General features: G+C 33.1%; 1 protein-coding gene across 3 annotated transcripts in view; it reads right to left on the reverse strand.

Annotated features, from left to right (window-relative positions):
- Positions 1–737: 737 nt before the first annotated feature.
- Positions 738–17,487, reverse strand: part of RPAP3 (RNA polymerase II associated protein 3) — a 37,157-nt gene continuing 20,407 nt past the window's right edge. For all 3 annotated transcript variants that reach the window (XM_079139580.1, XM_079139582.1, XM_079139581.1), the window contains 9 exons: positions 17,287–17,414; positions 12,724–12,845; positions 11,253–11,323; positions 11,040–11,141; positions 6,603–6,841; positions 5,133–5,319; positions 4,193–4,290; positions 3,637–3,737; positions 738–1,045 (listed from right to left, as the gene is read on the reverse strand). In XM_079139580.1, coding sequence (XP_078995706.1) covers positions 960–1,045; positions 3,637–3,737; positions 4,193–4,290; positions 5,133–5,319; positions 6,603–6,841; positions 11,040–11,141; positions 11,253–11,323; positions 12,724–12,845; positions 17,287–17,414 — 1,134 coding nt within the window. In that variant the 3' untranslated portion in view covers positions 738–959. The remainder of the gene's footprint in view (positions 1,046–3,636; positions 3,738–4,192; positions 4,291–5,132; positions 5,320–6,602; positions 6,842–11,039; positions 11,142–11,252; positions 11,324–12,723; positions 12,846–17,286; positions 17,415–17,487) is intronic.

A 17,487-nucleotide genomic window follows, 5' to 3' on the forward strand; every position in this document is an offset into this window, starting at 1 on the left:
TCAAGTAACTCCCCCAAACCTTAAACTTCCAACATCAAAGTCAAGACTTGAACCCAAGTCGGGCACAATGGTGCACGCCTGTAATCCCAGTGACTCAAGAGACTGTGGCAGGAGGACTACGAGTTCAAAGCCAGCCTCAACAACTTAGCAAGGCCCTAAGCAACTCAGCCAGACCCTGTCCCTAATAAAATATAAGAAAAGGGCTAGGGATGTGGCTCTGTGGTTAAGTGACCCTGGGTTCAATCCCTGGCACCAAAGAAAAAAAAAAAAAAACCCAAACCCAGCACCTCACAAGCAAAAGGTTTGGCCAACAGGATCAGGGTTACAGAATGTGCAGGACTTGTTCAAGGACTCATGATCAGTTACTGCTCTATGCGCAACCAGATGATTCTAAAGTGATAGCTGAATTGTGATTTGAAAGGCTATAAGCTACAAGCATCATAAAATAGGATTTGGAGAGGTAAACAGGATAAAGACCTTCAGAGAAGCTGAGAAACCTGGCTTGATTTCCACCTGTGGATGAAGCAATTATTTAATTTAGACCAAAAAAAGAAAATCTCGTTATCTACCCAATTCCCTGTATATAAAGGTAACTTTTATTCACATACTAATAAAGCAGCTTTGTCACAATTACAAAAACTCATGAAAATATAAAAATGTAACATTTATGAGCACTAAATAATGTATCTAAACAGTTAAAATGATTTATTAACAAAATAATGATGCTTACAAATAAATGTCATTATTTATATTTTTATTTTCAGAAAGACTTACAAATAGTTTACCAGAATACACTTCTCACTGGTTAGACCACAATTCACTTTAAACTAATTAATTTATGTCCAAAATGAGTTCTTTCCTATATGATTTTATTTTCTTAAAAACCAAAACACTTTATTTTCAGTAGAAAAAAATTTACATGTGGAAGTCAAAAACAACAATTTTAGTAAAAATAGATGTCAACCACCATATCTTTTTTTGAGTTCTTCAACAGAATTATCTTTCAATCCTGACTTGTCTATGTGATTGAACAATATATGTGCAACTGAAAGAGAAAAAAAGAAACTCCATTTTAATCTCATTTTTTAAAAACTTTAAAAAATGTTTTAATTTGCTTTAATTTTAAGCAAAATGTGAACTAAAAGGAGTAATCTGATTTGTCACATAATTTTTTTATATTTTAAAAGCAATAATTAGACTTATTTATAAATTCCAATTCATATATTTAAAAAACCAACCTGAGAATGAAAAAGTACAATAATTCAATGTTTCTTTCCAAAATATTTGCTCTAGCAGTACATAATTTCCCCTACATCCTTAAATGACATTAACCTTACAGAATAAACTTAATTTATTCTGTACTAGCCTAAAAAGTTTTTGCTCTAACAAATACACTTTTATTTACTTAATTTTTTTTCCAAATTCAGGGCATTTTATTTTAAAATTTTATAGCACTAATATAAATTGAAAATTAGCGAAAATCTATGAAATCACATTTGATGGACTAGTAATACATTTTTAGATTAAATAATAAAATACATAAATACAAGGTTAAAAAGGTTTGTCTGTGAATCATGAAATCATCATTCTTACCTGAGTGGTCCACACTCGACTTTGGAAAACATAGTTTATGTTTCTCAATATTAAATTAGAGAACTATTGCCATTATTAATGAAAATGGCAATATAAATGTAGATAACAACAGCTATCTTTACTGAATGCTTAATTATTACATGCCAGAACCATTCCAAATGCTTCCCATATTTAACTTAGCAGAAAGTTGTGACCCAACTATGATACAGTTGGTAGGTCAATCTACAGAACCAGCTTGCATTCTCTGAGTACACCCTGAACATACTATCACATTAGACAGACAAGAAATCCATTAAACACACTTTATAGTGAGAAGTTATTATGTACTAGCACTCAGGCCCACTGACCAAGGTAAACAAAGTTCCTGCTCTCATGGAGCTTTTATTCTGTTAGGGAAGGAGAAATAATAAGCATTTCCATGAAACACTCTCAGTTATGTGTTAGGAAGAAAAATCAAGCAGGGTTAGAAAACAGTGAGGGCCAATGATGGGAGGTAGGCAGTCATTTTAACCAGTTGGTGAAGAAAGTGTGAGGTGAAACTGAAAGAAGCCAGGAAGCACCAAGGTGAAGATATGTGGGAAGGTATAAATTCTAGGCTGAGGGAACAGTCAAATATAGAGTTCCTGAGGTTAAAATAAGTTTGGCAGTTTAGCATATTAAAAAATGTAAAGCAAGATAGTTGGGGGCAGAGTGATAAGGTCAGAACAGCAATATTAGTGACATATCAGAGATTTCAGGGAATGTTTTTGGCTAACTAAAAATAAAGCAGAAGCTTTGGGATTAAATTCTGTTTTCTTTAAATCTCTAAATTACATGTCTACTTCCCAAAGTACGAGAGTATTTTTCTTATTAAGAATCATCCAGTCATTTCTAGAAACAAAGAATAAGGAGTCAACTATATTAGATACAGGAGGTTCTGAAAATGATACACTTAGCTTTTGCTAATTTTTAAAACCAAAAACTGATACTCCTGTATTTGTATGATTTTTCTCCTTTCTCTGAAACCAGAATACATTCCAAAACTCTAAGTAAATGAAGTTTTCACACAGTTTAATTTTACTTTAATTAGGGTTTCCAAAACCCTTTATGCTAAAGACTGACATGAAAATAAATAAAAGATATGAAAATATATAAGGGACACAATTCTTCAAACTCATTACCTGCCACTCTTTACCCACTCCCCCAAATCTATAATCCAGTCACACTGCACTTTTAATTCTCTAAACTTTGCTCTTCCTGTGCAGAACTTCTAGCACCCATTATTCCCTCAGTCCAAAACTCTCTTCCCAACTCCTTCATATAACTGACTCCTGAACTTCTTTGAGAATTCAGCTGAAGTCAAACAAACTCAAAAAAATTAATTACCTCCCTCAAAATGGATTAAACAGCCCCTGCCTGGCCCAACAGATACATGCTCCATGATGGCAAGAATTCAACTACTATGCCATATACCACATTTCCAAGAAGAGCCCAGACTACAGAACAGGATGGCCAGGGTTCAAATCCTGGGTGTATCTTTAACTACGTGATCTTGGTCAAATTCCTTAACCTCTCTATGACACAGTTTCCTCCTCTATAAAAGATGAATAGATCAGGCATGGTAGTTCATGTCTGTAATCCCAGAAACTTGGGAGGCTGAGGCATGAGGATCACAAGTTCAGGCCAGCCTCAGCAATTTAGCAAGGGCCTAAGTTACTTAGCAAGGCCCCTATCTCAAAATAAAAAATAAAAAGGGCTGGAGATGTGGTTCAGTGGCTAATCATCCCTGGGTTCAATCTCTGGTACCAAAAAACAAAACAAAACAAAAAAAAAACCAGCAGAGAGAACAGTAATAACACCTACACTTGCTAATACTGTCAGGATTAACAAATATAATTTTAATTGTACTTAATTCAATTGTATTTCAATTACTAACAATGTAATTATAATTAACTTATATGTAATTACATACACCTTATACATAATAAATGTCTGTTGTCATTTGTTGAACAATAAAGAAACATATAAGAATAAATAGAAACAGAAAAGTTTTTTAGAACTTACTCTTTTTCTCAGGTTCTGACATAAACATTACTGCCATATCAAACCTTTTTAGTTCAGAAAGTCTTTGTAAGATTTCAAAGATGAGTGATGGCTTTTCTTTCCTGAAATAATCCAAAAAATAAAAACCAATAATCAGTTAAAAGTAACTCATTTAATTCTGTTTAATAACACAATATTTCTAATTATACACAAGTAAGATTGTCAATTTTATATTTTCCCTGGATACTGTTTATATTTTAAGTTCCCAAATAATGACATTTTTTAAATCAGCTGAAAACATTATACTATTCTTTCATGAGAGCTTTGCACACAGAAACCATTACTCTAATGCTGGTCATTCTCACATTCTACTTCTCTACAAAACAAAAATTAATTCCATTTTCCTCCCACTTAAGCTTTCACCCTTTTGTCTACACTTGTCATCTCTCTATCATTTGTCATGTTAAAATTTACTAGAAAGTTTATTTTGCTATGTACAAAATGTTAATGTCAAAGAATGACTTTTCCAAATCATCACAGTATTACAATGAGAGCATAATTGAAATATTCAACTTACTCAATGTAAAAGTCATGCAGAATTTTAATAATTTGGTTAAATACATCTGGATCTAGATTCTTCTGAAACAACTTAGGATACAAGGATGGTTCAATTTGCTTGGGAAAAAGAGTTAGAAAATTAAATTGTGGCAACATTCACTTTTCACAAATTATTCATATACTGTTTAAATAAAAGTAGTAAGAATAATTATAATGCATTAATATCCAATGAACATTTAAATGCAATTCTGAGAGAACAATAACAGGAATTCCAAGATAATCTCTCTGTTCTAGCCAGGAAAAAAAAAAGAAATCACATGCACAGAAGATACAGACGCCACTCTACACGAAACATCTGTACTCTCAACGAGCAAGAACCAGAACTAAAAATTTTTAAAAGGAGAATTAAATGAGGTAACACATTTGAAATGACAGTTTATTACCTAATTCCAAGGGAGTTAGCTATCACTGTACTTGAAAAACACTATGCAAATCTATCATTCAGTTCTATTATTTTTAAGTTCTAGTCTAATCTATTATTAAAGTTCTTATGATTCAATTCTTTACCTTGAAACAAATAAAAGCTCATTTATTTTCAGGAAAATAATTGTCTAAATATTGTGAATTACTTGGCAAACAGAAGTCACTCAAAGTATTTCAGCTTAAAGGACGAAAGATTAAGCTTAAGCTATATGAGAAATGAAATTATAATTACACTGAGTTATTTTAGAAACCAGAATTTAACACAGAATCTATTTCCAAAGGAGAAAACCAAGGTTCCCTGGTTACAAATATTTTAAAATGTTCTGGCAAGGCTGATAATATGTATCCATCAAGGAAAAAAAGCATTTTTTAAAATTACATCAAATAAAAAAACAAACATCACACTATTATTATTTAGTAATAAAAGTTCTTTGATCTTTTACTTCCAGGAGAACTACTAGCTTCCTCTCTCTTACCTTTAAATACTGATACAACATATCTGGAGAACTTTTCAGTTGTCTGAAATCAGATTCAAGCTGGAATGAGTTGGCAGGAATTGGAGGCAGAGCAGATGTGACAAACTGAGCAGGTACTTGCTCTCCCTTTGTAGAAATCTTCTCACTCAAAGACTGGCTAATGTCCTGTTTCAAACTGACTTGAGGTCTGAAATATTTTAGTCAAACAATTAAAAATGAATCACAAATAGAGCTCAATAGAGAAAACTGCACTAGAGATTTTTACATTTCTAATGTATTATCTATTTGTATTCTACAGGTATTAAATTCTTTTGACTAACAATATATATAGTTTTGACAAAATAGACTATGCCCTTGCAAATTTTCATATTCTGGCTACACAATGACTACTCTCATTGGCTACACAATGACTATTCTCATCTGTTAGGTGACTAGCTTGGTCACCCCCTGAGAACACCATCTCTTCTACAAGACTGTCACACACACTTACAACTCAGCCTTTCATAAATATGAATTATCAGTTACAAAGTATTTCCAAGAAGAAAAATGCTCCTTCCTTTTTTTTGTTTTACAAAAGCTAGACATTTACTATGTTGCCACAATCCATATTACCTCTTCAAGTAAAATTACCATGAACATTCAAAGTTCAAAATAAAGCAAAAAACTGAAAATTCACAGGTTTGCTAAATGGCAATGTAAAACTATTTATAAAATTATATGTAAGACAAATCAAGCAGGGCACAGTGGCGCACACCTGTAATCCCAGCAGCTTGGGAGGCTGAGGCAGCAGGATCATAAGTTCAAAGCCAGCCTCAGCAAAATCAAGGTGCTAAGCAACTCAATGAGTTTCTCTACATAAAATACAAAATGGGACTGGGGATGTTGCTCACTGGTCAAGTGTCCCTCAGTTCAATCCCTGGTATCAAAAAAAAAAAAAAAAAAAAAGACACATCAATAACCCAAAATAAATCTAATCAGTCTGTATCTTCTGTATTTTCATATTCAGGAAACTCATATGAACTATTTAATTCAAAATTTAATTCCAAAATTTAAAGAGTGCCCAATAGTCTTCAATATTAATGGGTATGAAAAAAAAAAAAGAGAGTATCTCAATTTTTGTCTTCATTTTTTATGGAGCTTTTTAAAAAAATACTAAATTTTTTCATTGAATTAAATAGTAAAATATGTATACTGAAGTTCTAGAAAAGAAAATTAAGAAAATCAATTCAATTAGGGCACTTTCTTATATCTACATCATCTCTGAATACCCAACTCCAGTAAAGGAATAAACGACTATTGTTAAGCAAAATCTCTCTCACAGTAAAAACAAATAAAAAATATTATTAGAACCTAAAGTTGAGCAGTTCAAAAAATTGTAGTAATAGGTCAGAAGTCTTCTTAGTAATATCAATTTTCTACTGGAATTATTCTCATTCTAGATGATTATCAAATAACAGTATTTCTACTCACTGCAATGTTGAAGTATCACTGATTTCTTCTATTTTCAATACTTTTGCTCTTGGAGTATCACTTGGGGGCAAAAGGTCATCTTGGCTTGAATTCTTCTTACTGGCAGTGCCTGTGGCTGCTATTATATTTGCTAGATTAATAGGATTACTCTCTGGAGCAGCAGCAGTAGTGCTATCTGGCACATCAATAGTCTGTATCAAATTACCAGTTTCTTCAATAATAACCTTCTTGAGTGGTTTCTAAAACAATTAAAATCAATTCTTTAAATCAACACATTAAAGGTTTCCCATTTTAAGGTCACAAGTTAAAAAAGCTGCTGTGTTCTTAAAGCTAAAATCCCAGTTATAAGTAAATTCAATTTGGTGGCTAGACAGACTTAGGAATTAACACTCTGAGAATACAAAGAATAAAAGCTATGCACCTATCCTACACAAGATTAAATGGAAGGGAAAGACATGAACACATAAGTAATTACGAGGCAAGGGATGTGCACAAAAGGAGAAAACATAAAATGCCAAGAGAACTCAGGAAGGAAAGTAAACAGTGGCATCATGGAAGCCTTCACGGAAGGAAAAAGGACAGGGGAATGGCCAAGTGCAAGCCTGCTGCAAGGGCAGGGAAGCAGTCCAGTGTAGCTGGCACAAGGGAGAGATGGTACAGACAAAGCTGTCTGGACAGTTAATACAGAGACCTGTGTGCCATGTCAAGGAGTTTGGACTTCATTCTTGAGACAATAGAGCACAGACAATACATGACCACAACACTGGGCAGTACCATGGTTTAACTGAAGGCAAGCAGAACAAGGAAAGACAATAACATTGTATACAAAACAGAATAACATGCAAATCTAAGTACATTCTCTGAATAGGTAGCAGATGAATTAAACCAGCCCCAGATTGTAGATTTGTCAAATAATATTTACAAAATTTATCAGAGTTATCCATAATGGTTTTCTAATTTAAAATAAATAGCATCCAACATTTACTTTGAAGTATCGAATAGTTTCAATTTCTTCTTATACTTACAGTATTCTTTTATATTTAGTAAAATACAACACTATTCTTGACTACATCATCATATCAGACATTAAGGAGTTACTACTATACCACCAGGGGTATTTAAAAATGAAACAGGTAAGAAAAGCTCCTTCTAAAATTGACAAATATTGATAAACAGTTGTAGCTATAAGTGAAATGGTTTACTTTCTCTACTTTGTATATATTCCAAATCTGATTTTAAAGACTGAAAAACTTCCCTTAACATACTCATAAATGTTCATTTCAAATGCATAGTTGAATTATAAAAGAAAAATTATGAATATTAAAAACTCTGACATACAAATTAAATTCAATGTCAAAACCAAACATTCTATTAACATGGTAAGAGCTAATGGTAACAACTCAGTGTTACTACATGAATGTACATAAATGAAAAAGCTAAAAGCAAATTTATAACACAATCCTGTTAGCAATTCTGTTTTTAAAGGACAGTAATATAAGGCCTTTTCTCTACTGAGAACTGTTATCAATCAGTTTTCTATCAAGACACTGACCAAGAATTGACATGTTAGTATTAAAAATGTATGAATATATAACAATAAATTCTACTGCTATGTATAACTATAATGTGCTAATAAAAAATTGGATTACATAAAAATAAAATAAACAATAATTTCTGACAACCAACAGTAAGAAGTCAATGTGGTCCCATTTAAAGTCAAATTCTTTATTGACAAAAGATGTATAAACATGATTATAATTAATGCATTTCTTAATGGTCTCTACCCCATGTAGACCAATGGGTATTGAGAGCCATTGAGGACCACTGAAGATGGGGGTAGGGGGTACCAGGTGGAGTATGCTGGTTATAGGAGTAAACCATAAGATACTGCTACAAAAAGAAAAAATTTAAGAATATACGAAAGGCTCAATCCACTCCTTTTTTAAAACGATGGCTCAGAAGTACAATATTTTATTTAGCTCTATATTATGGCCATTTCAAGGGAAAATAAAGAACTGAAAGTCAAAAAAGAGAAAATGGGTCCAGGGAGAAAGGTGAACTTTTGACATGGAGAAACAAAGATTTTTTTTTTTTTTTTTTTAAGTAACTAAAACAAAATAAAATAATTTAGTAGATTAAGGGACCAGGAAAAACTCTGATTTACTACTACCCAAAAGGCCCCTGCAGGTCCCTGCTGAGATTTGCAGAAAGTACTCCCAGACTCCCAGGCCCTGATGTACATTCTCCTGGCCTATCTTCTCACTTGAATCATCCCAAGGCATGCACACTCTTTCTCTCCACCACCCCACATTACTTCCTTTCATATAAACTAATCTGAGTTACTCTAAATTTATGGAGAAAAACTAAAAATAATAGGGGTTAGATAGTTTGCTCAAGATCTCAAAGTTTATAAAGTGGGCCTCAAATCAAGCCTCAAAGGCATTATACCAAACTTCTACCATCTGTTTTTTAAAATAATCATTGCTCATGTTTTTATCATAGAGATCTATTATAAAAATAAACAGCAATTATTTCCCTTCTCAGTAGGATACTAATTTTGTTTGTGTTGGATTATTTATAAAATACTTCACTCCTAAATCTTTTATTTCATAAAGATTTTGAGATACTGCCACAAAATAAATTCATGCTGCATTTTCACCATTATTAATATAAACTGATTTTTAAAGTCAAGGAGAGGAGAACCCAACAAATTTATAAAAATTACATAGGGTATAATGGTCATGAGACATTACATATATTGATATTTGATATACCATATGGCAAAATCTTTATAATCATGGACAGAAATGTCTAACAAAGGACTTTTGTAAACATGCAAAATTTTATAAATTTTTGTAAAAAAAAGTCTTATAAAGATATAAATTTCCAGGAATGGTGGCACACACCTGTAAATCCCAACAACTTGGGAAGAAGCTGAGGCAGGAGGATCACAAGTTTGAGGCCACCCTCAGCACCCAACTTAGCAAAACTCTTGTCTCAAAATAAAAAATATAAAAAGGACTAGGGATGTATCTCAGTGGTAAAGAACTCTGAGTTCAATACCCAGTACCAAAAAAGAAAGAAAAAAAAAAAAGTTGTGAAAGTTTAAATCACATTTAATCACCAAGAATAGAATAGGAGCAAACGAATACATGGAAGCAACAAGAGTTATGCCTGGCACTTGAAAACACATGAAACACAGCAGCAACACTGGAAAAGTATTAAATTAAGGAATCAACTATCTGCTCCAATCTGAGCTATGAATATAGCAAAACAAACTTCCTTTGTCTCACTTTTGTCCCTTATAGAAAGGATAAAAATACCTGCTCTGAATTCCTTATAAAATTGTTATTTCTAGCAAAGACACAAGAGTTACTTTTGAGGGTCAGAGAAAGGATTTTTATCAGAAATGGGCACATCGTAAGGTTTTTGAGGAAAGATAACTTTCAATTTCCTGATCTGGCTGGTGGTTTCATGTGTGTTCTCTTTATAATTATTCTTTAAGTCTTAATTTGTGTTGTGTATTTTTTGTACATGTTTTATATCTTACAAGTTTGAGTTTACACACACATATACTACAAGTACTATGTAAATGTTAGAAATTACCAGTGTCACATCACATATATATATAACATATTTACCTTAAATGAATTCAATTTTAGAGGTTCAGCACAGACCTGCTAAATTCATGCTATTCTTTCTGTTCCAATGTTGTACGGAAAAACTAGCCTTGTTGGACTTAATGATAAACTACAGTATGCCCAAAACAGTGTGCAAGCTATTATAATAAGAACCCAACCCCAGGAAAAAAAAAAAGAGTAATAAAAATAAAAAACATTTGATTGCTATAAAACGTAAAACTGGACAGGTGCAGTGAGTGGCGCACACCTGTAACATCTGTAATCCCAGTGGCTAGGGAGGCCAAAAAGGGTGGATCGAGTTCAAGGCTAGCCTCTGCAACCTGGCGAGGCCCTAAGCAACTGAGTGGGACCCTGTCTCTAAATAAAACATAAAAAAGAGCTGGGACCAGAGAAACAACAGTTGTACCCCATTTGTGTACAATGAATCAAAATAAATAAATTAAAAAAAAAAAAAGAGCTGGGTATGTGGCTCAGTGATTAAGCACCCCTGGATTCAATCCCAGTACCAAAAAGAAAAAAATATGTAAAACTGTTTAAAATTCCTTTACATAAGAAAACTATGTAGAAATATTTAAATAAAATACTAAATTAAGTTATTCTAGAAAGCTAAACAGTTGACTTTTCCCTAATTTTATTATGCCAATAATCCTAAGAAGCATTTCTTAAAAGGTTCTGAAAAAAACACTCAGGAAAAAGCTTTCAACATTTTTTTAAATTTATTAATTCAATAGTTTGCTTCTAATTCTATTAATAAAACACAGATATTTAAACAAGAAAAAAAAAGTGCTTTACTTACAACTGATCCAAGATGAGGTGGATTATCAGTGGGTTTTACCACATTTTGTCTTTGTGTGGAATCAAGAAAGACATCATCCCAGTGTCCTTTCTCAATTAATTCCTTTAAAATAAATTTGTAACCATAATATCAAAATTGAGTTAATTATGTAACCAACAAGTAAGCTTACGTTTCAGAAAACATGACCATATTTAGGTCAAAAAAATACCTTACCTTTTTAATTTTGGAAAGTTCAGTTACTGCTTGCTTATTTCCAGGCTCCAGAAGTAACACGGTTTCAAAATCTAAAATGAATTAAAGAAAAACACAACAAAGTAATAAAAATACTTAATGAAGTTCAAGACATGACGCTTAGTTAATAATCCCATTTTGGTCTCAAGAAGTTTTACTCAGGACACTAAGAAACACGTGAGCTAACATTTATCATGGCTGACTTTAGGACTTACATTTACTATGTGCTGCTCTATTTATTTTATATGAATTTTCATGTAACCTTCACTCCAATTTCATTTTACAGATAATACAAGTGAGGACTAGACAACAACAAATTTACCAAAGCTTACACTGATAGAGATGACAGAGTAACTTACCACACAAGGCAGAATTAGAAAATTTCCTACCCTGGAATATCACTCAGCTTTTTTAAAAAAAGAATGAAATTTTAATACATATAATGAATGAACCCTGAAGATGAGTTAAGCCAGATAAAAAAGGACACACACTATTCTGATTCCACTACTATCAGATATTTAATATAATTAAATTCATAGATCCAGAAAATAGAATAGTGGTGACCAAGGACAGGGCGTGAGAAGAATGAAGAATTACTCTTTAATGTGTACAGAAGTTTAGAATGGGGTGATAAAGTTCTAGAGATGGACACTGGTGTTAGTTGCATAATACTATAAATGTATTTGATGTCAAACTATACACTTAAAATAGTTAAAATAGTAAATCTGAGTTTATGTGTATTTTACCACATTGAAAAAAACACACACACACACATGGGTTGCAGCTAAAGCCAGATTTGGAGAGGAACTGTCATTAAAATGCACAAATTGGAAAAGAAGGCTGAAAATCAAAAGTACTGACCTCAAGAAGCTAGAAAAACAGCAAATTAAATCCCAAAAATAAAGAGTATAAATAAATAAAATCAAAATATAAAGGAACCATGTCGATTCTTTGAAAAGAATACAAAATGAATACCTGAGACAAGATTATTAGGTGAAAAAAGCATCAAAAATAAAAAGGAGGGCTGGGGAGATAACTCAGTTGGTAGTGTACTTGCTTTGCAAGCACAAGACCCTGGGTTCAATCCCCCAGCACTGCAAATAAATAAATAAATAAAATAAAAAGGAATATCACTATAGCCTTCACATTATCCTCCACCCGCTACCTACTGATTCTCTTTTTCCTTATTCTTGCCTGTTTCTTGCTTTTCCTTGCCATCTACAATTCAAATTTTTCAATAATACTAATTGGCAATTAGCCAAGAGAGTAGTATAAAGAAAAGAATAATCAGGTGCCCTATGGAAGGTGCAGCCCTTCAAACCTACTCACAAGCACAACTGTAGGAGAAAACAAGCCTTTCCTAAGTTTGGCATCTTTGAACCATGGGAAAGCAACAAAAATCCCTGTTTCCTTGCGAGTCTCAGCAGGATGAGCGTGTGACATAAAGTTTTACCTTGTTTAGCCTCATTTATCTTTCCCAAAAATGTTCTTGCAGTTCCTCTTCTGGCAAAAGCTTTAGAGTAAGAGCCATCTAATAAAATAGCTTGTGTGCAGTCTCTTTCAGCTTCTTCATATCTATCAAACATAATAAAATTACCAACTGGAAAACATGCAGCTTACAGAAAATTTTCACAAAAACTGAGTTTCTAATTTAAAAAACACATATCTAATTTCAATTATAAACTCCTAAATCTGTATTTGAGAAAAAAGACTATTTTTCACATTTTTCATTCTCACTAAATCTTATAACCATCTGGTAAGGAGGGAGAAGGTACCAGATTAAGGGAAAGTTAGAAGAAAGTCTGCTGGAAAGGTGGAATTCACAATGGTAAACTATGAGTAGATGTGACAAAAGAATACCACTGCTGGCAGGCCATCCCCTCTCCAACCCTCAATATAACAGGTTCTAAGATTATAACTGGCATTAGTCTCCTCATAAAACTTCACTAACCTTATCCATAGTATGTATCACTTAAGGAAAAACAACCCACAAAAAACTCAAGATCTATTATGTACATGATAGCCTATCATAAGATACTTTGCATAAATACTACTCAGCTAAGCAACCAGTAATCAAATTAGGTTCATTTCTATAACAAAGAGCTAAAAAGAGCTAAACACTCACAGAGAGAGAACAAAAAACCTTCAAACATTCCCATATATTAAAATGGCATTAATGAATATTAATTTATTACAAGTAATAACGGTATTGTGATTATGTATGAAATAGATTTTTCTTTGGGATAAATATCACAATGTCTGTTATTTTCTATATAATAATTCGGCAGGAGGCAGGAGGAGCTAAAACGAATATGATGAAGGTATGGCCTGTTAAAAACTAGATGATGGGGCGGGGCATGATGGTGCTCACCTATAATCCCAGCGACTCAGGAGACTGAGGCAAGAATATCCCAAGTTCAAGGCCACTCAGAAATTAACAAGACCCTATCTCAAAATTTAGAAAGGCTAAGGACATAGCTCAGTGGTAAAATGCCCCTAGATTCAATCTCCAGTAAAAAAAAAAAAAAAAGAAAGAAAGAAAATGAACCTGGATATTGCCTACATGGACTTACTACAGTACTTTTATGAGTCTGAAAATTTTCATATTTAAAAAAAAATTCCTGATTACATTCTCCCCAAGGCCTAAATGAATGCCATCTTACCCTTAAAACAAGATTCATGAGTAAAATCAGAATTTCTAAGGAAAGAACATCTTGAATTTAATTCACTGTACATTGTGAAAAAAAGAATAGGTGTGCAAATGCCCATTACCAGTTTACTTCCCATTTGCCTGACTGTATCATTCTCCCATTTTAAAAGACTTGCATGGTCCCCACTTTTCAGATTAAAGTCAAACTCATTCGCAGAGAACAAAGTCAGGGACCTGATTCTCAGGCCTTCCCTCTGCCACTGCCCCCTCCAGAAGAGCCATGAACTATCCCACTCCCAATCTGTCCTAGGACAATCACCTGTTTCTTCACCTCACTAACGCATACTACTATGTGAGACTTCAGTTGGGTTTGAGCTCCTTAAGTAGCTTTCCATGCATTCCCCTACCCAGATTCAGTCTGTGCCAGTGTTTTTCCTACTGTGAACTCCCATAGGATAAGTCCTCACATCGTTATCACAGTGTATTCTAATAATTATGGTCTCCTTTCCTGTCTTTTCCTCCAAACTCCAAGTTGCTTAAAAACAACTGTATATTTAATATACGTACACTTAATATCTTCCATAACGCCTACACCAGGACACCTGATGAATTCTGGCTCGATAAATGTTTGCTAAGTAAATCAGAAAACTTCCAAACAGCCCAATGCAAAGAAAATTTAGAAGATAAATGTTTAGGAAGCCATAACTGCATATTCAAAAAACATGTTCTATTTTAGAGCTGAAGAAAATCCACAATTATTTTGAAACTGTGAGTTTAAGAACAGGTAGATTTTTCTTTGACAATGGATTGATATGTCTTTCTTAAATTGTTAAATATCATTTGTGCACACTCAAAGTATAACCTGGATTTAGAAAAATCCAATCTACAAGCACCTCTTAGATTTCAGAGAAGACAAACTAATCAAAAACAGAAATAATAAAGATGGTTAGTTCAGTAAACAGTCCTTTCCTAGTCCCTTCCTAGCTCCTGAGTCCTGAACTTCAGTTAGGTCTGCTTGCTCTATCTCTATTCCATCCCTAATCAGCAGTAGGTGACCTCTATGCTAAACCAAGTCTTAGCCCAGTTTGTTTTGGCAGCCATAATTCTACTTTATTTCTGTGACCAACCCTCAATACTGTTTCCTATATCAAGTATCTAATACTACTGGGTCCTTTTCCTCTAATCATATCTCTAAATCTATGCTTTGCTCCCTCTAACAAAAGACGTAAAACTGGTTCTTGTTCAATCCTCAAGCACTATCCCAAACTTCTGAGCCCATTTCTAATCCAGAGCTTCTGAAGTTCACCATCCATCAACCTCCATTCCACAACCCACCAGCTCACAGACACTCAACCACTGTAACTCAAGGATGTCTTGCTGAGCTCCCTAATGCCCTACTCATGTAGACTAGCACCTCGGGAAACCATGTTCTCTAGAAACCGTGGTTGCCCAACCTAGGTGAATTTCTTCTTACTCCTTGTTAACCCCCTGCTGCCAGATAAGGCTACACTACTAATTCTCCCCTCCCACCTGTCAATCTCATAAGCCTTAATTTGACAGTTTGTGGGAACCCAAGCTACAGTGTGCATGACTAAAATAAGAACTATTCAAGTTTAAAAAGTTTTTCCTTTGGATGTTGTTCATCTAGTCTGTAATACATGACAAGAGATTCCTTGTGGTAGAGAAAACTTCTGATATTAAATATGAATCTAAAAGACTTTACAAATAAAAGTAACATAATTCTTTTAAAATAATACTCTGCTAGTTTGTCATAGTATGCTCTAACATGATTGTCAACTAAAGCAATAAAACTAATACGACAAATTAGAGCTCTTATAAATGCAAATATAATTCCTCAACTATAAGAAGGTATTTTTATTGGCATTAATCAAAGCAAAGAATTCAGGCTTTACAATTTTTAAACCAATGCACTACCTTTAAAGAGTAAAATTCAAATTTTCATAAGCTAGCAAGAGATGCAATGATCTCTGACTAATCAACAAAACAATCTATCTAGTTCTAATTTAAATGAGGCTAAATATATAACCAAAATTACCTCTGCAATAGGGTTCCTAACCTGAGGTCCTTTTGTAAAAACTTGAATGGGGAAAAATATAACAACCTTTTTTTCACTAACCTTTTAAGTGAAATTTCTTTCAATTATAAATTCAGACAACCAACCACAGTAGTAAAAACAGTACTATAACTGTCACCAACAAAAATCAGATATTTTCATATCATATTGTAACTGTTATAGATACCTCAAAGTATTATTTATGCTGACCATTATCTCAGAATCACAGCAATAATTTAACCTGCTGTTTGTCTGCATGTGATTATGGTACCCTATCTATAGACACTTCTGAGACAGCTGGTCAACTCCTGGGCAACTGTGCCCCTATCAGATATTCAGATGCCAAAGAATCAAGTCATGAGTTATCATACTGGTAACTTAAACATCTATATTGTTTTTGAGTATTCCTTATCCACACCTGTTTATTGATCAATATGTGTAAAGATCACCCAAAGCCTAGTTTTCATATTCAAACCTTCCAATATGTCATTTAAAATTTTTAATTCATCTATATTTTAAGTGCAATTTCTCATTTTATAGTGAGTTAATAACCACAAATTTTAATACTCTTAAAACTGTTATTTCAATACAACTGGTTTTTTCTGTAATCCTAGCTGGATAATTATGCATTTCAAAATAATATCTTGAGAATACCATGCAGTCAAAAAGGTCCATGGTACTGAATAAATTTCTAATCTCTATTTATAACATTTATAAACTCTTTTTATAAATTCTGGCACTAGTGTGTGAAGTATTATTACAAGAGACACAGAAGTGTAAGTTAGTTTCAGCCATCAGATATTATACTACTGAGCACTCAACTCAGAGCCCCAAGCACACCCAGAAAAAAGTGGTTAATATCAGAGGACCAAGGTTTAGTTATGTCATCCAGCAGCAGTTTCAATGACAGCAGTTCTCTTTTCTTATACATTTTTATATGCATATAAAACACCTCCAAATAAGACTTTGTCATAAGGGTTTTAAGGTTAAGAATAATTTTAAAATCAATGATTCACAACAACATCCATAAACCATATAATATAAGACTAAATTGCATAATGTGAAACTATTAAAAGTGGGAAAATACTAAAAAGAACATTTACTGAATAGTACTATGTGCCTACTACTATACCACATGCACAATTTCTTTCCCTTTTAATTTTTTCCTCTCATTTAGCTTTAACTAAATACTCAAAATTAAATAAACTAAACTTTAACTTATTGGATAGCTAATATGTCAAATTATGATACATTTTTATCCTGAAAAGCATTACAATATAACCAATACTTACTTCTGAATCTTCAGATAGGCCATAGCTCGGTTAGCAGGAAGAAGGGCATTAGCGCCATCTGCTGCTATTCCTCGAGTATAGCATTCAATTGCTCTTTCGTATTTTCCCTCTTTGAAAAATCCATTCCCCTATGATTTTGAACACAAGTATATAAAAGAACCAAAAAATATACAGGAAAAAAAATAATTGAATTCAAATTGT

Source organism: Sciurus vulgaris (genome assembly GCF_902686455.1).
Source record: "Sciurus vulgaris genome assembly, chromosome: 5".
Lineage (NCBI taxonomy): Eukaryota > Metazoa > Chordata > Mammalia > Rodentia > Sciuridae > Sciurus > Sciurus vulgaris.